The 25,018-nt window shown below is 45.8% G+C and overlaps 1 protein-coding gene across 1 annotated transcript; it reads right to left on the minus strand.

The window, feature by feature from the left end:
- Positions 1-5,536: 5,536 nt before the first annotated feature.
- On the minus strand, positions 5,537-25,001 carry TEX36 (testis expressed 36). Its single transcript, XM_038744411.1, has 3 exons — positions 24,879-25,001; positions 9,926-10,006; positions 5,537-5,985 (listed from the first exon to the last, which is right to left on the minus strand). The coding sequence occupies exons 1-3, from the start codon at positions 24,885-24,887 to the stop codon at positions 5,647-5,649; spliced, it is 429 nt and encodes a 142-aa protein (XP_038600339.1). The 5' UTR covers positions 24,888-25,001; the 3' UTR covers positions 5,537-5,646.
- Between the last annotated feature and the right edge of the window lie 17 nt (positions 25,002-25,018).

Consider the following 25,018-nt stretch of genomic DNA (forward strand, 5'->3'; position numbering starts at 1 on the left):
AGCGGGCTCACAGTCTAGAAGGGGGAGACAGAGAACAAAACAAAACATATTAACAAAATAAAATAAGTAGAATAAATATGTAAAATAAATAAATAGAGTAATAAATACGTACAAACATGTATACATATATACAGGTGCTGTAGGGAAGGGAAGGAGCGTGGAGCTGGGAAATTTAATCGTTGCTTTTTCTCACCACTGCTCTCCTTTCTTCTCCTTTTAGACTGTGAGCCCACTGTTGGGTAGGGACCTTCTGTATATGTTGCCAAATTGTACTTCCCAAGCGCTTAGTACAGTGCTCTGCACACAGTAAGCGCTCAATAAATACGATTGATTGATTGATTCAAGGTCCTCCTACAATTCGGCCTCCTCCAGGAAGCTTTCCCCACTTAATTCCCAACACCTGGAGGACTTTCCACCCAACAAAGCACCCTTAGCACCTACAAATCGACACCCACCCTCGGGACCCCCGCTCTGCGGGGAAGCAGCGCGGCTCAGTGGAAAGAGCACGGGCTTGGGAGTCTGGGGTCATGGGTTCGAATTCTGGCTCAGCCACTTGTCAGCTATGTGACCTTGGGCAAACCACTTAACTTCTCTGAGCCTCAGTTACCTCTTCTGTAAAATCATCATCATCATAATAATGGCATTTATTCGTTCATTCATTCATTCAATCGTATTTATTGAGCACTTACTGCGGGCAGAGCACTGTACTAAGCACTTGGGACTTAGACTTTTAGACTGTGAGCCCACTGTTGGGTAGGGACTGTGTCTTTATGTTGCCAATTTGTACTTCCCAAGCGCTTAGTACAGTGCTCTGCACACAGTAAGCGCTCAATAAATACGATTGATTGATTGATTGGGAAGTACAAGTTGGCAACACATAGAGACAGTCCCTACCCAACAGCGGGCTCACAGTCTAGAAGGGGGGAGACAGAGAACAAAACACAGCATATTAACAAAATAAAATAAATAGAATAAATATGTACAAATAAAATAAATAAATAAAAAGTATTTATTAAGCTCTTACTATGTGCAAAGCACTGCTCTAAGCGCTGGGGAGGTTACAAGGTGATCAGGTTGTCCCGCGGGGGGGCTCGCAGTCTTAATCCCCATTTTACAGATGAGGGAACTGAGGCCCAGAGAAGTGAAGTGACTTGCCCAAAGTCACACAGCTGACAACTGGCGGAGCCGAGATTTGAACCCATGACCTCTGACTCCAAAGCCCATGACTTTTTGCATTGAGCCAAGCTGCTTCTTAAAATGGGGGTTAAGGCTGTGAGCCCCACGTGGGACAACCTGATCACCTTGCATCCCCCCCCCAGCGCTTAGAACAGTGCTTCGCACATAGTAAGTGCTTAACAAATACCACTATTATGATTATTATTAACACCGTTCTGGGCACCGACTCTGTGCAGAACACTTTTCCGGGCACCTACTTTTTGCGGAGCACTGGATAGCAGAGCTAAGAGGAGCCCGGTACAATCAATCAATCGTATTTATTGAGCGCTTACTGTGTGCAGAGCACTGTACTAAGCGCTTGGGAAGTCCAAGTTGGCACCATATAGAGACGGTCCCTACCCAACAGTGGGCTCAAAGCTCTGCCGCACCTAGTAGTTGTCCAGTACAGTGTTCTGGACACAGTGGTCCCCCAGGACGGAGTTCTGCAGGCAGTCGGGACTCACCCGGAGTAAAACTGTGCCCACGTTAAGTGCTCAGAAAGTTGTTTGCTCAGGGTAGACGTCCAGTACAGTGATCTGCACACTGCAGGTGGTCAGTATAGCGCTCTGCACCCAATAGGCACCCAGTACAGAGGTTTGCACACAGGTAGACGCTCAGAACAGCATTGCACTGACTTCTCCGGAGATCTCTGTTTGGGGCCAACCTCTTTCAGGACATGGGGCTTTGTGGTTGAGGGTGGCAGAGTTGGGTGGGATAGAGAGCCCACTGTTGGGTAGGGACTGTCTCTATACGTTGCCAATTTGTACTTCCCAAGCGCTTAGTACAGTGCTCTGCACATAGTAAGCGCTCAATAAATACGATTGATGATGATGATAGAGGAGCAGCATGGCGTACTGGATAGAAAACAAGCTTAGAAGTCAGCAGGTCAATCAATCAATCAATCAATCGTATTTATTGAGCGCTTACTGTGTGCAGAGCACTGGACTAAGCGCTTGGGAAGTCCAAGTTGGCAACATATAGAGACGGTCCCTACCCAACAGTGGGCTCACAGTCTAAAAGGGGGAGATGGAGAACAAAACCAAACATACTAACAAAATAAAATAAATAGAATAGATATGTACAAGTAAAATAGAGTAATAAATATGTACAAACACATATACAGGTGCTGTGGGGAAGGGAAGGAGGTAAGACGGGGGGATGGAGAGGGGGACGAGGGGGAGAGGAAGGAGGGGGCTGAGTGTGGGAAGGTCTCCTGGAGGAGGTGAGCTCTCAGTGGGGCCTTGAAGGGAGGAAGAGAGTGAGCTTGGCGGATGGGTGGAGGGAGGGCATTCCGGGCCAGGGGGAGGATGTGGGCCGGGGGTCGACGGCAGGACGGGCGAGAACGAGGTACGGTGAGGAGATTAGTGGCAGGGGAGTGGAGGGTGCGGGCTGGGCTGGAGAAGGACAGAAGGGAGGTGAGGTAGGAGGGGGAGAGGGGGTGGACAGCCTTGAAGCCCAGGGTGAGGAGTTTCTGCCTGATGCGCAGATTGATTGGTAGCCACTGGAGATGGATGGCTACCATTCCTTTCCAAACTCCTTGAACGAGTTGTCTACATGCGCTGCCTCGAATTCCTCAACACCAACTCTCTCCTCAACCCCCTCCAGTCTGGCTTCTGTCCCCTACATTCCACGGAAACTGCCCTCTCTAGGGTCACCAATGACCTCCTGCTTGCCAAATCCAAATGCTCCTACTCTATCCCAATCCTCCTCGACTTCTCAGGTGCCTTCGACACTGTGGCCCACCCCCTTCTCCTCAACACGCTATCTGACCTTGGCTTCACAGACTCCGTCCTCTCCTGGTTCTCCTCTTATCTCTCCGGTCATTCATTCTCAGTCTCTTTTGCGGGCTCCTCCTCCCCCTCCCATCCTCTTACTGTGGGGGTTCCCCAAGGTTCAGTACTTGGTCCCCTTCTGTTCTCAATCTACATGCACTCCCTTGGTGACCTCATTCGCTCCCACGGCTTCAACTATCATCTCTACGCTGATGACACCCAGATCTCCATCTCTGCCCCTGCTCTCTCCCCCTCCCTCCAGGCTCGCATCTCCTCCTGCCTTCAGGACATCTCCATCTGGATGGCTGCCCGCCACCTAAAACTCAGCATGTCCAAGACTGAACTCCTTGTCTTACCTCCCAAGACCTGCCCTCTCCCTGTCTTTCCCATCTCTGTTGACGGCACTACCATCTTTCCCGTCTCACAGGCCACAACCTTGGTGTCATCCTCGACTCCGCTCTCTCATTCACCCCTCACATCCAAGCTGTCACCAAAACCTGCCAGTCTCAGCTCCGCAACATCGCCAAGATCCGCTCTTTCCTCTCCATCCACACCGCTACCCTTCTTGTTCAAGCTCTCATCCTATCCCATCTGGACTACTGCATCAGCCTTCTCTCTCATCTCCCATCCTCGTGTCTCTCCCCACTTCAATCCATACTTCACGCCACTGTCCGGATTGTCTTTGTCCAGAAACGCCCTGGACATATTACTCCCCTCCTCCAAAATCTCCAGTGGCTACCAATCAATCTGCGCATCAGGCAGAAACTCCTCCCCCTGGGCTTCCAGGCTGTCCATCCCCTCGCCCCCTCCTACCTCACCTCCCTTCTCTCCTTCTACTGCCCAGCCCGCACCCTCCACTCCTCCACCGCTAATCTCCTCACCGTTAGGCCTCGTTCTCGCCCGTCCCGCCATCGACCCCCGGCCCACGTCATCCCCCGGGCCTGGAATGCCCTCCCTCTGCCCATCCGCCAAGCTAGCTCTCTTCCTCCCTTCAAGGCCCTGCTGAGAGCTCACCTCCTCCAGGAGGCCTTCCCAGACTGAGCCCCCTCCTTCCTCTCCCCCTCATCCCCCTCTCCATCCCCCCATCTTACCTCCTTCCCTGCCCCACAGCACCTGCATATATGCATATATGTTTGTACATATTTATTACTCTATTTATTTATTTATTTTACTTGTACATATCTATTCTATTTATTTTATTTTGTTAGTATGTTTGGTTTTGTTCTCCGTCTCCCCCTTTTAGACTGTGAGCCCACTGTAGGGTAGAGACTGTCTCTATATGTTGCCAACTTGTACTTCCCAAGCGCTTAGTACAGTGCTCTGCACACAGTAAGCGCTCAATAAATACGATTGATTGATTGTTTGATTAAGTGACTTGCCCAAAGTCACACAGCTGACAAGTGGCAGACCCAGGATCTGAACCCATGACCTCTGACTCCAAAGCCCAGGCCCTTTCCACTGAGCCACACCGCTTCTATGTGCAAAGCACTGTTCTAAGCGCTGGGGAGGTTACAATGTAATCAGGTTGTCCCACGGGGGGCTCACAGTCTTTATCCCCATTTTCCAGATGAGGTAACTGACGCACAGAGAAGTTAAGTGACTTGCCCAAAGTCACACAGCTGACACTTGCGAGTACTTTTAGTACAGTTCTTTGTATGCAGTAAGTGCTCAATAAATATGATTGATTGATTTGATTGATTGATTGATTGATTGATTGATCGATTCCAGGCCTGTGGTGTCTTGTGGGTGACAAGAACCTCAAGAGGAAAGCAGCATGAGTCAGTGTAAAAAGCGCAGGCTTTGGAGTCAGAGGTCATGGGTTCAAATCCCGGCTCCACCAACTATCAGCTGGGTGACTTTGGGCAAGTCACTTCACTTCTCCGGGCCTCAGTTACCTCATCTGTAGAATGGGGATGAAGACTGTGAGCCCCCAGTGGGACAACCTGATCCCCTTGTAACCTCCCCAGCGCTTAGAACAGTGCTTAGCACATAGTAAGCGCTTTTAGACTGTGAGCCCACTGTTGCGTAGGGACTGTCTCTACATGCCAACTTGTACTTCCCAAGCGCTTAGTACAGTGCTCTGCACACAGTAAGCGCTCAATAAATACGATTGATGATGATGATGATGATCATTATTATTATTATTAATAAATGCCCTCATTATATTATTATTATTATTATTATCAAGAGTGTCGGGAGGCAGGGCCTGGAGATTGTCTCCCCCTTTTAGACTGGGAGCCCGCTGTCGGGTCGGGACCGTCTTTATATGTTGCCAACTTGGACGTCCCAAGCGCTTAGTCCAGTGCCCTAGCGCTCAATAAGCACGATTGATTGATCGATTGATTACTTGGACGTCCCAAGCGCTAAGTCCAGTGCTCTAGCGCTCAATAAACACGATTGATTGATCGATTGATTACTTGGACGTCCCAAGTGCTTAGTCCAGTGCTCTAGCGCTCAATAAACACGATTGATTGATCGATTGATTACTTGGACATCCCAAGTGCTTAGTCCAGTGCTCTAGCGCTCAATAAATACGACTGATTGATCGATTGATTTTTAATAGAGCAGCTGAATCGGGATAATCGTGAACACGGTCCCAGGCCCTGCTCCGGCCTCCCGACACGGACCGCGGCCTGGGCAGCTCCGGTCAAGGTGGGCCTCATCCCGGAGAGGAGCCGCAGAGGGGCCACCTACGGCTACCGGGTGGCCCAGTTTGGCCGCCCGCGATTCCCGGCGGGCCACGGTCCGGCGTCGGGCCGTAGCCGGGAATTGGGCCGCAGCCGGACGCGGGGCGAGGCGGAAGGGCGGCCCACCGGTAGCCGTGATGCCGCGGGAAGCGGCGATGGCCCCAGTCAGGGACAGACCCCTGGGCCACGAAGGCCTCCTTGTAGCTGGTGGATCCCAGGAATCGGCCGCACTCCGGGTCGTCTTTCCAGAATCGGGAACTGCTGGAATTGTGCTGCCTTCGTCCGGCGGCCACTTTCCGCCGTCCCAGGCCCTGGGGGAAAGAACAGACTAGACTCTAAGCGTGCGGTGGGCAGGGAATTGGCTTATTGTTGTTTTCTATTCATTCAGTCATATGCATTGGGTGCTTACTGTGTGCAGTATATATATGTATATACGTTTGTACATATTTGTTACTCTATTTATTTTACCTGTCCATATCTATTCTATTTATTTTATTTTGTTACGATGTTTGGTTTTGTTCTCTGTCTCCCCCTTTTAGACTGTGAGCCCACTGATGGGTAGGGACTGCCAATATGTTGCCAATTTTTACTTCCCAAGCGCTTAGGACAGTGCTCTGCACATAGTAAGCGCTCAATAAATACGATTGATGATGATGATGACTGTAGATGTTGCCAACTTGGACTTCCCAAGCGCTTAGTACAGTGCTCTGCACATAGTAAGCACTCAATACGATTGATGATGATGATGACTGTCTCTAGATGTTGCCAACTTGGACTTCCCAAGCGCTTAGTAGAGTGCTCTGCACACAGTAAGCGCTCAATAAATACGATTGATGATGATGATGATGATGCAGAGCGCCGTACTAAGCGCTTGGGAAGTACAAGAAGTTGGCAACTCTCCCAAGCGCTTAGCACGGTGCTCTGCACACAAGTAAGCGCTCAATAAATGCAACTGAATGAATGATTGAGAAACCACTCTGAGGGGACACAATCATCATGATCAATCGTATTTATTGAGCGCTTACTGTGTGCAGAGCACCGTACTAAGCGTTTGGGAAGTACGAGTTGGCAACTCTCCCAAGCGCTTAGCACGGTGCTCTGCACACCATCAATCAATCAATCAATCAATCGTATTTATTGAGCGCTTACTGTGTGCAGAGCACTGGACTAAGCGCTTGGGAAGTACAAGTTGGCAACATCTAGAGACAGTCCCTGCCCACAGTGGGCTCACAGTCTAAGTAAGCACTCAATAAATGAAACTGGATGAATGATTGAAAGAACACTCTGAAGGGACACAATAATAGTACTAATGGCGTTTATTAAGTGCTTACTGTGCACAGAGCACCGTACTAAGCGCTTGGAAAGTACAAGGAGTTGGCAACTCTCCCAAGCGCTTAGCACGGTGCTCTGCACACAAGTAAGCGCTCAATAAATGCAACTGAATGAATGATTGAAAAAACACTCTGAGGGGACACAATCATCATCAATCGTATTTATTGAGCGCTTACTATGTGCAGAGCACTGTACTAAGCGCTTAGGAAGTACAAATTGGCACCATATACAGTCCCTACCCAACCGTGGGCTCACAATCATAATACTAATGGCATTTATTAAGCGCTTACTGTGCGCAGAGCACCGTACTAAGCACTTGGGAAGTACGAGTTGGCAACTCTCCCAAGCGCTTAGCACGGTGCTCTGCACACAATCAATCAATCAATCAATCAATCGTATTTATTGAGCACTTACTGTGTGCAGAGCACTGTACTAAGCGCTTGGGAAGTACAAATTGGCACCATATAGATAGAGTCCCTACCCAACAGTGGGCTCACAATCATAATACTAATGGCATTTATTAAGCGATTACTGTGCGCAGAGCGCCGTACTAAGCGCTTGGGAAGTGCAAGTTGGCAACTCTCCCAAGTGCTTAGCACGGTGCTCTGCACACAATCAATCAATCAATCAATCGTATTTATTGAGCGCTTACTGTATGCAGAGCACTGTACTAAGCACTTGGGAAGTACAAGTTGGCAACATATAGAGACAGTCCCCACTCAACAGTGGGCTCACAGTCTAAGTAAGCTCTCAATAAATGCAACTGAATGAATGATTGAAAAAACACTCTGAGGGGACACAATAATAATACCAATGGCGTTTATTAAGCGCTTACTGTGCGCAGACCGCCGTACTAAGCGCTTGGGAAGTACGAGTTGGCAACTCTCCCAAGCACTTAGCACGGTGCTCTGCACACCATCAATCAATCAATCAATCAATCAATCGTATTTATTGAGCGCTTACTGTGTGCAGAGCACTGTACTAAGCACTTGACTCTACCTGACCATCTCCCTGACCAGAGCCCGGGCTTTGGAGTCAGAGGTCATGAATTCAAATCCCGGCTCCGCCACTTGTCAGCTGGGTGACTCTGAGCAAGTCACTTCACTTCTCTGGGCCTCAGTTACCTCACCTGTTGAATGAATGAATAAAATGGGGATTAAGTCTGTGGGCCCCACGTGGGGCAACTTGATTACCTTGTATCTACCCCAGCGCTTAGAACAGTGCTTGGCACATAGTAAGCGCTTAATAAGTGCCGTCATTATTATTATTATTATTACTGTGTGCTGGGGTAGATATAATGTAAGCGGATCAAACATTGTGATAGTCCCACATAATAATAATAATAATGATGGCATTTATTAAGCGCTTACTACGTGCAGAGCACTGTTCTAAGCGCTGGGGAGGTTACGAGGCAATCAGGTTGTCCCACGGGGGGCTCACAGTCTTCATCCCCATTTTACAGATGAGGGAACTGAGGCCCAGAGAAGTGAAGTGACTTGCCCAAAGTCACCCAGCTGACAATTGGCGGAGCTGGGATTTGAACCCACGACCTCTGACTCCAAAGCCCGGGCTCTTTCCGTTGAGCCCCGCTGCTTCTGTGTGCTGGGGTGGATATAATGTAAGCGGATCAAACATTGTGTGAGTTCCACATAATAGTAATGATGGCATTTGTTAAGCGCTTACTATGTGCAGAGCACTGTTCTAAGCTCTGGGGAGGTCACAAGGTGATCAGGATGTCCCACGGGGGGCTCAGTCTTAATCCCCATTTTACAGATGAGGGAACTGAGGCCCAGAGAAGTGAAGTGACTTGCCCAAAGTCACCCAGCTGACAATTGGTGGAGCCAGGATTTGAACCCATGACCTCTGACTCCAAAGCCCAGGCTCTTTCCACTGAGCCACGCTGCTTCTGTGTGCTGGGGTAGATATAATGTAAGTGGATCAAACATTGTGTGAGTCCCACATAATAATAATGATGGCATTTGTTAAGCGCTTACTATGTGCAGAGCACTGTTCTAAGCGCTGGGGAGGTCACAAGGTGATCAGGATGTCCCACGGGGGGCTCACAGTCTTCATCCCCATTTTACAGATGAGGGAACTGAGGCCCAGAGAAGTGAAGTCACTTGCTCAGAGTCACCCAGCTGACAAGTGGCTTAGTACAAGTGCTTAGTACAGTGCTCTGCACATAGTAAGCGCTCAATAAACACGATTGATGAAGTGGCGGAGCTGGGATTTGAACCCATGACCTCGGACTCCAAAGCCCGGGCTCTTTCCACTGAGCCCCGCTGCTTCTGTGTGCAGGGGTGGATATAATGTAAGCGGATCAAACATTGTGTGAGTCCCACATAATAATAATGATGGCGTTTGTTAAGCGCTTACTATGTGCAGAGCACTGTTCTAAGCGCCGGGGAGGTCACAAGGTGATCAGGATGCCCCACGGGGGGCTCACAGTTTTAATCCCCATTTTACAGAGGAGGGAACTGAGGCCCAGAGAAGTGAAGTGACTTGCCCAAAGTCACCCAGCTGACAAGTGGTGGAGCTGGGATTTGAACCCAGGACCTCGGACTCCAAAGCCTGGGCTCTTTCCACTGAGCCACGCTTGCGTGAGTCCCACATGGGGCTCCCAGTCTAAATGGGAGGGAGAACGGTTATCGAATCCCATTTCACTCTTTTAGACTGTATATGTTGGGAACTTGTGCTTCCCAACCGCTCAGTCCAGTGCTCTGCACACAGTAAGCGCTCAATAAATACGATTGATTGATTGATTGATTTCACGGAGGAAACTGAGGCCCAGAGGAGGGAAACAACTTGCCCCAGGTCTCCTGGCGGGCGAGGGGAGGAACTGGGATTAGAACCCAAGTCCCGGGACTCCCAGCCCTGGGATGTTTGGGAAAACCAGGCCGCCACGGATGCGATACTCACGGAGTCGAAGTACTCGCCCCAGTTCTGGAGGCTGTGCTTGTTGTCGTGGGCCGAGAACGGGAAATCGGGATTGGCCTCCGGCTGGAAAACACGAAGGGAAGTTGAGGCACTTCTGGACACTGCCCTCTTCTCCTTGGCTTCCCCCTCTCCCCCATAAAGATGATGATAATAATAATCAATCAATCAATCAATCGTATTTATTGAGCGCTTACTGTGTGCAGAGCACCGTACTAAACGCTTGGGAAGTCCAAGTTGGCAACATATAGGGACAGTCCCTACCCAACAGTGGGCTCACAGTCTAAAAGAATAATAATAATAATAATGATAATCAATCAATCAATCAATCAATCACATTTATTGAGCGCTTACTATGTGCAGAGCACTGTACTAAGCGCTTGGGAAGTACAAATTGGCAACATATAGGGACAGTCCCGACCCAACACTGGGCTCACAGTCTAAAAGATAATAATAATGGGATCCCCATCTTACCTCCTTCCCTTCCCCACAGCACCTGTATATATGTATATATGTTTGTACATATTTATCACTCTATTTATCTATCTATTTTACTTGTACATGTCTATTCTATTTATTTTATTTTATTAGTATGTTTGGTTTTGTTCTCTGTCTCCCCCTTCTAGACTGTGAGCCCACTGTTGGGTAGGGACCGGCTCTAGACGTTGCCAACTTGGACTCCCCAAGCGCTTAGTCCAGTGCTCTGCCCACAGTAAGCGCTCAATAAATACGTTTGATTGATTGATTGATTGAGGTTGTCCCACGTGAGGCTCACAGTCTTCAATCCCCATTTAATAATAATAATAATAATGGGATTTGTTAAGCGCTTACTATGTGCCAAGCACTGTTCTAAGCGATGGCAGGGGGATACAAGGTAATGAGGTTGTCCCATGTGAGGCTCACAGTCTTCATCCCCATTTATTATTAATAATAATAATAATAATAATAATAATGGGATTTGTTAAGCGCTTACTATGTGCCAAGCACTGTTCTAAGCGCTGGTGGGGGGTTACAAGGTAATGAGGCTGTCCCACGTGAGGCTCACAGTCTTCTTCATCCTCATTTAATAATAATAATAATAATGGGATTTGTTAAGCGCTTACTATGTGCCAAGCACTGTTCTAAGCGCTGGCGGGGGGATACAAGGTAATGAGGTTGTCCCGCGTGAGGCTCACAGTCTTCATCCCCATTTATTAATAATAATAATAATAATAATAATGGGATTTGTTAAGCGCTTACTATGTGCCAAGCACTGTTCTAAGCGCTGGCGGGGGGATACAAGGTAATGAGGTTGTCCCGCGTGAGGCTCACAGTCTTCAATCCCCATTTAATAATAATAATAATAATAATAATAATAATAATAATGGGATTTGTTAAGCGCTTACTATGTGCCAAGCACTGTGCTAAGCGCTGGCGGGGGGATACAAGGTAGTGAGGTTGTCCCACGTGAGGCTCACAGTCTTCATCCCCATATAATAATAATAATAATAATAATAATAATAATAATAATGGGATTTGTAAAGTGCTTACCATGTGCCAAGCACTGTTCTAAGCACTGGCGGGGGGATACAAGGTAATTAGGTTGTATCACGTGAGACTCACAGTCTTCATGCCCGTTTAATAATAATAATAATAATAATAATAATAATAATATTTGTTAAGCACTTACTATGTGCCAAGCACTGTTCTAAGCGCTGGTGGGGGGATACAAGGTAATGAGGTTATCCCATGTGAGGCTCACACTCTTCATCCCCAATTAATAATAATAATAATAATAATAATAATAATGGGATTTGTTAAGCGCTTACTATGTGCCAAGCACTTTTCTAAGCACTGGCGGGGGGATGTAAGGTAATGAGGTTGTCCCACGTGAGGCTCACAGTCTTCATCCCCATTTAATAATAACAATAATAATAATAATAATGGGATTTGTTAAGCGCTTACTATGTGCCAAGCACTGTTCTAAGCATTGGGGGGATACAAGGTGATCAGGTTGTCCCACGGGGGGCTCACAGTCTCAATCCCCATTTTCCAGATGAGAGAACTGAGGCTCAGAGAAGTGAAGTGACTTGTCCAAGGTCACACAGCAGACACGTGGCGGAGCCAGGATTCGAACCCGTGACCTCTGCCTCCAAAGCCCGGGCTCTTTCCACTAAGCCACGCTGCTTCTCGGGTGAGGTATGGTGACTAAGGCCCAGAGAAGTGAAGCGACTTGCCCAAGGTCACACGGCCGACAAGTGGCAGAGGCAGGATTAATAATAATAATGATGGCATTTGTTAAGCGCTTACTATGTGCAGAGCACTGTTCTAAGCGCTGGGGGGGGGAATACAAGGTGATCAAGTTGCCCCACGTGGGGCTCACAGTCAATCCCCATTTTACAGATGAGGTAACTGAGGCTCAGAGAGGTTAAGTGACTTGCCCAAGGTCACCCAGCCGTCATGTGGTGGAGTCGGGATTCGAACCCGTGACCTCTGACTCCAAAGCCCGGGCTCTTTTCACTGAGACACACGATCATGGTATCCATTGAGCGGTTACTATATGTTGAGCACCGACTGCCAGCTCAATGAGAGCGGGCAAACAACTAGCGTGCTCGCCCAAGCGCTTAGCCCAGGGCTCGGCACAAAGGAAGCACCCAATAATAATATTCAGAGGACCTGGGTTCTAATTCCGCTCCACCACTCGTCTGCTATGTGACCTCGACGCTTCACCTCTCTGGGCCTCAGTTCCCTCTGTTGGGAAGGGACCGTCTCTATAAGTTGCCAACTTGTACTTCCCAAGCGCTTAGTCCAGTGCTCTGCACACAGTAAGCGCTCAATAAATACGATTGAATGAATGAATGAATAAAATGGGGATGAATAATAATAATAATAATAATGATGGCATTTATTACGTGCTTACTATGTGCATAGCACTGTCCTAAGCGCTGGGGAGGTTACAGGGTGATGGGGTTGTCCCATGGGGGGCTCGCAGTCGTCATTCCCATTTTACAGCTGAGGTCACTGAGGCGCAGAGAAGTGAAGTGACTCACCCAAAGTCACACAGCTAATTGGCGGAGTTGGGATTCGAACCCATGACCTCTGACTCCAAAGTCCGGCCTCTTGCCACTGAGCCTGGGAGCCGGACAGGCGTGGGTCCAGCCTGATGATCTTGTATCTAGCCCAGCGCTTATTTATTTATTTTATTTATACATTCGTTCATTCATTCAATCGTATTTATTGAGCGCTTACGGTGTGCAGAGCACTGTACTAAACGCTTGGGAAGCGACACATAGAGCCGGTCCCTACCCAACTCTATTTATTTTATTTTGTTAATATGTTTTGTTTTGTTGTCTGTCTCCCCCTTCTCGACTGTGAGCCCGCTGTTGGGTGGGGACCGTCGCTAGATGTTGCCAACTTGGACTTCCCAAGCGCTTAGTACAGTGCTCTGCACAATGTAAGCGCTCAATAAATACGATTGAATGAATTAATGAATAAAACAGGGATGAATAATAATAATAATAATAATGATGGCATTTATTACGTGCTTATTATGTGCATAGCACTGTCCTAAGCACTGGGGAGGTTACAAGATGATCAGGTTGTCCCATGTGGGGCTCACAGTCGTCATTCCCATTTTACAGATGAGGTCACTGAGGCCCAGAGAAGTGAAGTGGCTCGCCCAAAGTCACACAGCTAATTGGCGGAGTTGGGATTCGAACCCATGACCTCTGACTCCAAAGTCCGGCCTCTTGCCACTGAGCCTGGGAGCCGGACAGGCGTGGGTCCAGCCTGATGATCTTGTATCTATCCCAGCGCTTATTTATTTATTTTATTTATACTTATTTACTCTCTTTTATTTTGTTAATATGTTTTGTTTTGTTGTCTGTCTCCCCCTTCTAGACTGTGAGCCTGCTCTTGGGTGGGGACCGGCTCTATATGTTGCCAACTTGGACTTCCCAAGCGCTTAGTACATTGTTCTGCACACAGTAAGCGCTCAATAAATACGATTGAATGAATGAATGAATAAAATGGGGATGAATAATAATAATAATAATAATAATGTCATTTATTAAGTGCTTACTATGTGCAAAGCACTGTCCTAAGCGCTGGGGAGGTTACAGGGTGATGGGGTTGTCCCATGGGGGGCTCGCAGTCGTCATTCCCATTTTACAGCTGAGGTCACTGAGGCCCAGAGAAGTGAAGTGGCTCGCCCAAAGTCACACAGCTAATTGGCGGAGTCGGGATTCGAACCCATGACCTCTGACTCCAAAGTCCGGCCTCTTGCCACTGAGCCTGGGAGCCGGACAGGCGTGGGTCCAGCCTGATGATCTTGTATCTAGCCCAGCGCTTATTTATTTATTTTATTTATACATTCGTTCATTCGTTCAATCGTATTTATTGAGCGCTTACGGTGTGCAGAGCACTGTACTAAACGCTTGGGAAGCGACACATAGAGCCGGTCCCTACCCAACTCTATTTATTTTATTTTGTTAATATGTTTTGTTTTGTTGTCTGTCTCCCCCTTCTCGACTGTGAGCCCGCTGTTGGGTGGGGACCGCCGCTAGATGCTGCCAACTTGGACTTCCCAAGCGCTTAGTCCAGTGCTCTGCACACAGTAAGCGCTCAATAAACACGATTGAATGAATGAATGAATAAAATGGGGATGAATAATAATAATAATAATAATGATGGCATTTATTACGTGCTTATTATGTGCATAGCACTGTCCTAAGCACTGGGGAGGTTACAAGATGATCAGGTTGTCCCATGTGGGGCTCACAGTCGTCATTCCCATTTTACAGATGAGGTCACTGAGGCCCAGAGAAGTGAAGTGGCTCACCCAAAGTCACACAGCTAATTGGCGGAGTCGGGATTCGAACCCATGACCTCTGACTCCAAAGTCCGGCCTCTTGCCACTGAGCCTGGGAGCCAGACAGGCGTGGGTCCAGCCTGATGATCTTGTATCTAGCCCAGCGCTTATTTATTTATTTTATTTATACTTATTTACTCTCTTTATTTTGTTAATATGTTTTGTTTTGTTGTCTGTCTCCCCCTTCTAGACTGTGAGCCTGCTCTTGGGTGGGGACCGGCTCTATATGTTGCCAACTTGGACTTCCCAAGCGCTTAGTACATTGTTCTGCACACAGTAAGCGCTCAATAAATACGATTGAATGAATGAATGAATAAAATGGGGATGAATAATAATAATAATAATAATAATGTCATTTATTAAGTGCTTACTATGTGCAAAGCACTGTCCTAAGCGCTGGGGAGGTTACAGGGTGATGGGGTTGTCCCATGGGGGGCTCGCAGTCGTCATTCCCATTTTACAGCTGAGGTCACTGAGGCCCAGAGAAGTGAAGTGACTCACCCAAAGTCACACAGCTAATTGGCGGAGTCGGGATTCGAACCCATGACCTCTGACTCCAAAGTCCGGCCTCTTGCCACTGAGCCTGGGAGCCGGACAGGCGTGGGTCCAGCCTGATGATCTTGTATCTAGCCCAGCGCTTATTTATTTATTTTATTTATACATTCGTTCATTCATTCAATCGTATTTATTGAGCGCTTACGGTGTGCAGAGCACTGTACTAAGCGCTTGGGAAGCGACACATAGAGCCGGTCCCTACCCAACTCTATTTTATTTTGTTAATATGTTTTGTTTTGTTGTCTGTCACCCCTTCTCGACTGTGAGCCCGCTGTTGGGTGGGGACCGTCTCTAGATGCTGCCAACTTGGACTTCCCAAGCGCTTAGTCCAGTGCTCTGCACACAGTAAGCGCTCAATAAACACGATTGAATGAATGAATGAATAAAATGGGGATGAATAATAATAATAATAATAATGATGGCATTTATTACGTGCTTATTATGTGCATAGCACTGTCCTAAGCACTGGGGAGGTTACAAGATGATCAGGTTGTCCCATGTGGGGCTCACAGTCGTCATTCCCATTTTACAGATGAGGTCACTGAGGCCCAGAGAAGTGAAGTGGCTCGCCCAAAGTCACACAGCTAATTGGCGGAGTTGGGATTCGAACCCATGACCTCTGACTCCAAAGTCCGGCCTCTTGCCACTGAGCCTGGGAGCCGGACAGGCGTGGGTCCAGCCTGGTGATCTTGTATCTATCCCAGCGCTTATTTATTTATTTTATTTATACTTATTTACTCTCTTTTATTTTGTTAATATGTTTTGTTTTGTTGTCTGTCTCCCCCTTCTAGACTGTGAGCCTGCTCTTGGGTGGGGACCGGCTCTATATGTTGCCAACTTGGACTTCCCAAGCGCTTAGTACATTGTTCTGCACACAGTAAGCGCTCAATAAATACGATTGAATGAATGAATGAATAAAATGGGGATGAATAATAATAATAATAATAATAATGTCATTTATTAAGTGCTTACTATGTGCAAAGCACTGTCCTAAGCGCTGGGGAGGTTACAGGGTGATGGGGTTGTCCCATGGGGGGCTCGCAGTCGTCATTCCCATTTTACAGCTGAGGTCACTGAGGCCCAGAGAAGTGAAGTGACTCACCCAAAGTCACACAGCTAATTGGCGGAGTCGGGATTCGAACCCATGACCTCTGACTCCAAAGTCCGGCCTCTTGCCACTGAGCCTGGGAGCCGGACAGGCGTGGGTCCAGCCTGATGATCTTGTATCTAGCCCAGCGCTTATTTATTTATTTTATTTATACATTCGTTCATTCATTCAATCGTATTTATTGAACGCTTACGGTGTGCAGAGCACTGTACTAAACACTTGGGAAGCGACACATAGAGCCGGTCCCTACCCAACTCTATTTATTTTATTTTGTTAATATGTTTTGTTTTGTTGTCTGTCTCCTCCTTCTCGACTGTGAGCCCGCTGTTGGGTAGGGGACCGTCTCTAGATGTTGCCAACTTGGACTTGCCAAGCGCTTAGTACAGTGCTCTGCACTCAGTAAGCGCTCAATAAATACGATTGAATTAATGAATGAATGAATAATGTGGGGCGACAACCCCAGGGCGGGCAGAAAGAGGAAGAAGGACAAAAGAGTTTAAGTTTTTTCTGTTGCTTTTTTTTTAAATGGTATTTGTTAAACGCCTTACTATGTGCTGAACACCAGCAGGAAGTGCTGGGGTGGATTCAAATCCCGACTCCACCTATTGTCAGCTGTGTGACTTCTCTGGGCCTCAGTTCCCTCATCTGTAAAATGGGGATGAATACTGAGCCCCCGTGTGACAACCCGATCACCTTGTAACCTCCCCAGCGCTTAGAACAGTGCTTGGCACATAGTAAGCGCTTAACAAATACCATCATTATTTTTTATTATACAAGTTAATCCGTTGGATGCGGTCCCTGTCCCTCATGGGGCTCGCGGTCTTCATCTGATGAGGAAACTGAGGCCCAGAGAAGTTGGGTAAATATGCCCAGATGGAAGCGTGGCTCAATGGAAAGAGCCCGGGCTTTGGAGTCAGGGGTCATGGGTTCAAATCCCACCTCTGCCACTTAGCTGTGTGACTTTGGGCAAGTCACTTCACTACTCTGGGCCTCAGTTACCTCATCTGTTACCTCCCAGACTGAGCCCTCTCCTCTCCCAATCCATCCCCCCGCCTTACCTCCTTCCCCTCCCCACAGCACCTGTATATATGTTTGTACGGATTTATTATTCTATTTATTTCTTTTATTTGTACATATTTATTCTATTTATTTTATTTTGTTAATATGTTTTATTTTGTTGTCTGTCCCCCCCTTCTAGACTGTGAGCCCGCTGTTGGGTAGGGACCGTCTCTATGTGTTGCCGACTTGTACTTCCCAAGCGCTTAGTACAGTGCCCTGCACACAGTGAGCGCTCAATAAATACGATTGAATGAATGAATGAATAAAATGGGGATGAAGGCTGTGAGCCCCACGTGGGACAATCTGATCACCTTGTATCCTCCCCAGCGCTTAGAACAGAGCTTTGCACATAGTAAGCGCTTAACAAATGCCATCATTATTATTATGATGATGATGATGATGAAAGAGCCCGGGCTTTGGAGTCAGAGGTCATGGGTTCAAATCCCGGCTCCGCCACCTGTCAGCTGGGTGACTTTGGGCAAGCCACTTCAATTCTCTGGGCCTCAGTGACCTCATCTGTAAAATGGGGATGAAGACTGTGAGCCCCCCGTGGGACAACCTGATCACCTTGTAACTAGCCCAGAAATTAGAACGGTGCTTGGCACATAGTAAGTGCTTAACAAATACCGTTGTTTTCTTTTAAATGGCATTTATTAAGCGCTTACTATGTGCAAAGCCCTGTTCTAAGCGCTGGGGAGGTTACAAGGTGATCAGGTTGTCCCACGGGGGGCTCACAGTCTTCATCCCCATTTTCCAGATGAGGGAACTGAGGCCCAGAGAAGTGAAGTGACTTGCCCAAAGTCACCCAGCTGACAAGTGGTGGAGCTGGGATTTGAACCCAGGACCTCTGACTCCAAAGCCCGGGCTCTTTCCACTGAGCCACGCTGCTTCTCAATAAGAAGCATAATTAATTAATAGAATTAATAGCATAAGAATTAGTAATTAATTAATTATTATTATAGGCCGTGTGATCTACAGATGGATGCATATTTGGTGACTTTAATAATAACAATAATATTGATGGCATTTGTTAAGCGCTTACTATGTGCAGAGCACTGTTCTAAGCGCTGGGGGGGATACAAGGTGATCAAATTGTCCCACGGGGGGCTCACAGTCTTAATCCCCATTTTACAGATGAGGGAACTGAGGCTCAGAGAAGTGAAGTGACCACGAGGTAATCAGGTCCCACGGGGGGCTCACAGTCTGAGTAGGAGGGAGCACAGGCATTGAATCCCCATTTTGCGGATGAAGTAACTGAGGCCCACTGTTTCTCGTCCATGCTCTTTCCATGAGGCCGCGCTGCCTTTCTACTTAAAACAACAGTGCAGCTCTAGAATCAATCAATCAATCGTATTTATTGAGCGCTTACTGTGTGCAGAGCACTGTACTAAGCGCTTGGGAAGTCCAAGTTGGCAACATATAGAGACGGTCCCTACCCAACAGTGGGCTCACAGTCTAGAATCAATCACTCAATCAATCGTATTTATTGAGCGCTTACTGTGTGCAGAGCACTGTACTAAGCGCTTGGGAAGTACAAGTTGGCAACATATAGAGATGGTCCCTACCCAATAGCGGGCTCACAGTCTAGAAGGGGGAGACAGACAACAAAACAAAACATATTAACAAAATAAAATAAATAGAATAAATATGTACAAATAAAAGGCATTTCCTGCCCCCAAAAAGGGTCAGAGGTGAAGATTATTTTGCCAATGCTCCTTGGAGATCCAAACTTTTCTGCAATTAAATCAACGCTTAGGTCTCAGAAGAAGGGGCAATTTATCAGGTGTGAAAACAATCCTTTGCCAGCCCAACAACTACCATCATTAATAATAATAATAATAATAATAATAATGGCATTTTGCTAAGCGCTTACTACGTGCAAAGCACTGTTCTAAGCGCTGGGGAGGCTACAAGGTGATGAGGTTGGCCCACGGGGAGCTCACAGTCAATCCCCATTTTACAGATGAGGTAACTGAGGCCCAGAGAAGTGAAGTGACTTGCCCGAAGTCACACAGCTGGCAATTGGCGGAACTGGGATTTGAACCCATGACCACTGACTCCAAAACCCGTGCTCTTTCCACTGAGCCACGCTGCTTCTCCGATTATTATTATTATTATTATTATTATTATTATTATTGTGGCCTAGTGGGCCTGAGAGTCAGAAGGACCTGGGTTCTAATCCCGGCTCTGCCACTTGTCTGCTGTGCGACCTTGGGCAAGTCGCTTTGCTTCCCTGGTCCTCAGTTCCTTTATCTGTAAAATTCAATCGTATTTATTGAGCGCTTACTGTGTGCAGAGCGCTGGACTAAGCACTTGGGTAGGAGAAGTCGGTGACATATCGAGACGGTCCCTACCCAACAGCAGGCTCACAGTCTAGAAGGGAGAGACAGACAACAAAACAAAAAACACGTAGACAGGTGAAAAAATCATCAGAGCAAATAGAATGAAAGCTAAATGCACATTATCACCAAAATAAATAGAATAGTAAGTATGTACAAGTAAAATAAAGAGTGATAAATCTGTGCAATCTTTCTTACACAGATAGATAGATAGATGACAGAGATAGTTAGATTCATTCATTCATTCAATTGCATTTATTGAGCGCTTACTGTGTGCAGAGCACTGGACTAAGCGCTTGGGAAGTACAAGTCGGCGACATATAGAGACGGTCCCTACCCAACAGCGGGCTCAGTCTAGAAGGGGGAGACAGAGAACAAAAACAAAACACGTAGACAGGCATCAAAATCGTCAGAGCAAATAGAATGAAAGCTAAATGCACACCATTAACAAAATATATAGAATAGTAAGTATGTACAAGTAAAATAAAGAGTAATAAATCTGTGCAATCTAATAAACAGATAGACAGATAGATGATAGAGATAGATAGATTTATTCATTCATTCAACTGTATTTATTGAGCGCTTACTGTGTGCAGAGCACTGGACTAAGCGCTTGGGAAGTCCAAGTCGGCGACATATAGAGACGGTCCCTACCCAACAGCGGGCTCACAGTCTAGAAGGGGGAGACGGACAGCAAAACAAAAAACACGTAGACAGGCGTCAAAACCGTCAGAGCAAATAGAATGAAAGCTAAATGCACATTATTAACAAAATCAATAGAATAGTAAGTATGTACAAGTAAAATAAAGTGATAAATCTGTGCAATCTCTCATACACAGATAGATAGATTCATTCATTCATTCAGTCGTATTTATTGAGCGCTTACTATGTGCAGAGCACTGGACTAAGCGCTTGGGAAGTACAAGTCGGCGACACATAGAGACGGTCCCTACCCAACAGCGGGCTCACGGTCTAGAAGGGGGAGACGGACAGCAAAACAAAAAACACGTAGACAGGCGTCAAAACCGTCAGAGCAAATAGAATGAAAGCTAAATGCACATTATTAACAAAATCAATAGAATAGTAAGTATGTACAAGTAAAATAAAGAGTGATAAATCTGTGCAATCTCTCATACACAGATAGATTCATTCATTCATTCAATCGTATTTATTGAGCGCTTACTGTGTGCAGAGCACTGGACTAAGCGCTTGGGAAGGACAAGTCGGCGACATATAGAGACGGTCCCTACCCGACAATGGGTTCACAGTCTAGAAGGAGGAGACAGACAACAAAACAAAACATGTAGACAGGCGTCAAAATTGTCAGAGCTAATAGAATGAAAGCTAAATGCACATTATTAACAAAATATATAGAGTAGTAAGTATGTACAAGTAAAATAAAGAGTAATAAATCTGTGCAATCTCTCATACACAGATAGATTCATTCATTCATTCAAGCGTTTTTATTGAGCGCTTACTGTGTGCAGAGCACTGGACTAAGCGCTTGGGAAGTACAAGTCGGCAACATCTAGAGATGGTCCCTAACCAACAGCGGGCTCATAGTCTAGAAGGGGGAGACAGACAACAAAACAAAAAGCACGTAGACAGGTGTCAAAACCGTCAGAGCAAATAGAATGAAAGCTAAATGCACATTATTAACAAAATCAATAGAATAGTAAGTATGTACAAGTAAAATAAAGAGTGATAAATCTGTGCAATCTCTCATACACAGATTCATTCATTCATTCAATCATATTTATTGAGCACTTACTGTGTGCAATCAATCAATCAATCGTATTTATTGAGCGCTTACTATGTGCAGAGCACTGGACTAAGCGCTTGGGAAGTACAAGTCGGCGACACATAGAGACGGTCCCTACCCAACAGCGGGCTCACGGTCTAGAAGGGGGAGACGGACAGCAAAACAAAAAACACGTAGACAGGCGTCAAAACCGTCAGAGCAAATAGAATGAAAGCTAAATGCACATTATTAACAAAATCAATAGAATAGTAAGTATGTACAAGTAAAATAAAGAGTGATAAATCTGTGCAATCTCTCATACACAGATAGATTCATTCATTCATTCAATCGTATTTATTGAGCGCTTACTGTGTGCAGAGCACTGGACTAAGCGCTTGGGAAGGACAAGTCGGCGACATATAGAGACGGTCCCTACCCGACAATGGGTTCACAGTCTAGAAGGAGGAGACAGACAACAAAACAAAACATGTAGACAGGCGTCAAAATTGTCAGAGCTAATAGAATGAAAGCTAAATGCACATTATTAACAAAATATATAGAGTAGTAAGTATGTACAAGTAAAATAAAGAGTAATAAATCTGTGCAATCTCTCATACACAGATAGATTCATTCATTCATTCAAGCGTTTTTATTGAGCGCTTACTGTGTGCAGAGCACTGGACTAAGCGCTTGGGAAGTACAAGTCGGCAACATCTAGAGATGGTCCCTAACCAACAGCGGGCTCATAGTCTAGAAGGGGGAGACAGACAACAAAACAAAAAGCACGTAGACAGGTGTCAAAACCGTCAGAGCAAATAGAATGAAAGCTAAATGCACATTATTAACAAAATCAATAGAATAGTAAGTATGTACAAGTAAAATAAAGAGTGATAAATCTGTGCAATCTCTCATACACAGATTCATTCATTCATTCAATCATATTTATTGAGCACTTACTGTGTGCAATCAATCAATCAATCGTATTTATTGAGCGCTTACTATGTGCAGAGCACTGGACTAAGCGCTTGGGAAGTACAAGTCGGCACCATATAGCGACGGTCCCTACCCAACAGCGGGCTCACAGTCTAGAAGGGGGAGACGGACAACAAAACAAAAAACACGTAGACAGGCGTCAAAATCATCAGAGCAAATAGAATGAAAGCCAAATGCACATTATTAACAAAATAAATAGAATAGTAAGTATGTACAAGTAAAATAAAGAGTCATAAATCTGTGCAATCTCTCATACACAGATAGATAGATAGATTCATTCATTCATTCAATCGTATTTATTGAGCGCTTACTGTGTGCAGAGCACTGTACTAAGCGCTTGGGAAGTACAAGTCAGCGACGTATAGAGATGGTCCCTACCCAACAATGGGCTCACAGTCTAGAAGGGCGAGACAGACAACAAAACAAAACACATAGACAGGCGTCAAAATCGTCAGAGCAAATAGAATGAAAGCTAAATAATAATAATAATAATAATAATGATTGTATTTGTTAAGCCCTTACTATGTGCAAAGCATTGTTCTAAGTGCTGGGGGATACAAGGTGATGCACATTATTAACCAAATAAATAGAATAGTAAGTATGTACAAGTAAAATAAAGAGTGATAAATCTGTGCAATCTCTCATACACAGAGATAGATAGGTAGATAGATTCATTCATTCATTCAATCGTATTTATTGAGCGCTTACTGTGTGCAGAGCACTGGACTAAGCACTTGGAAAGTACAAGTCGGCGACATACAGAGACGGTCCCTACCCAACAGTGGGCTCACAGTCTAGAAGTGGGAGACGGACAACAAAACAAAACACGTAGACAGGCGTCAAAATCGTCAGAGCAAATAGAATGAAAGCCAAATGCAGATTATTAACAAAATAAATAGAATAGTAAGTATGTACAAGTAAAATAAAGAGTGATAAATCTGTGCAATCTCTCATACACAGATAGATAGATTCATTCATTCATTCATCGCATTTATTGAGTGTTTACTGTGTGCAGAGCACTGGACTAAGCGCTTGGGAAGTACAAGTTGGCGACATATAGAGACGGTCCCTACCCGACAATGGGTTCACAGTCTAGAAGGAGGAGACAGACAACAAAACAAGACATGTAGACAGGCGTCAAAACCATCAGAGCTAATAGAATGAAAGCTAAATGCACATTATTAACAAAATATGTAGAATAGTAAGTATGTACAAGTAAAATAAAGAGTAATAAATCTGTGCAATCTCTCATACACAGATAGATTCATTCATTCATTCAAGCGTTTTTATTGAGCGCTTACTGTGTGCAGAGCACTGGACTAAGCGCTTGGGAAGTACAAGTTGGCGACATATAGAGACGGTCCCTACCCAACAGTGGGCTCACAGTCTAGAAGGGGGAGACGGACAACAAAACAAAAAACACATAGACAGGTGTCAAAATTGTCAGAGCAAATAGAATGAAAGCTAAATAATAATAATAATAATAATAATGGTATTTGTTAAGCGCTTACTATGTGCAAAGCACTGTTCTAAGCACTGGGGTATACAAGGTGATGCACATTATTAACAAAATAAATAGAATAGTAAGTATGTACAAGTAAAATAAAGAGTGATAAATCTGTGCAATCTCTCATACACAGAGATAGATAGGTAGATAGATTCATTCATTCATTCAATCGTATTTATTGAGCGCTTACTGTGTGCAGAGCACTGGACTAAGCACTTGGAAAGTACAAGTCGGCGACATACAGAGACGGTCCCTACCCAACAGTGGGCTCACAGTCTAGAAGTGGGAGACGGACAACAAAACAAAACACGTAGACAGGCGTCAAAATCGTCAGAGCAAATAGAATGAAAGCTAAATGCACATCATTAACAAAATAAATAGAATAGTATGTACAAGTAAAATAAAGAGTGATAAATCTGTGCAATCTCTTATACACAGATAGATTCATTCATTCATTCAATCGCAGTTATTGAGCGCTTACTGTGTGCAGAGCACTATACTAAGCGCTTGGGAAGTACAGGTCGGCGACATATAGAGACGGTCCCTACCCGACAACGGGTTCACAGTCTAGAAGGAGGAGACAGACAACAAAACAAGACATGAAGACAGGCATCAAAACCGTCAGAGCTAATAGAATGAAAGCTAAATGCACATTATTAACAAAATATGTAGAATAGTAAGTATGTACAAGTAAAATAAAGAGTAATAAATCTGTGCAATCTCTCATACACAGATAGATAGAGAGATGATATAGATAGATCGGCGTGGGTCGGTCGTTGAGCCTCACTTGGTACATGTTTCCAGGACAGTTGGCGGCTGTGCCGGTTCTTTTCCCTTTCCAGATCTTCCAATCCCGCTATTCCTGCTCACACTCCCTGCCCATGGGATGCCACAAAGGGCTGGACCCCAAGATGATGGGTTGCCATG

The sequence above is a fragment of the Tachyglossus aculeatus genome, chromosome 3 (genome assembly GCF_015852505.1).
Source record: "Tachyglossus aculeatus isolate mTacAcu1 chromosome 3, mTacAcu1.pri, whole genome shotgun sequence".
Taxonomy (NCBI): domain Eukaryota; kingdom Metazoa; phylum Chordata; class Mammalia; order Monotremata; family Tachyglossidae; genus Tachyglossus; species Tachyglossus aculeatus.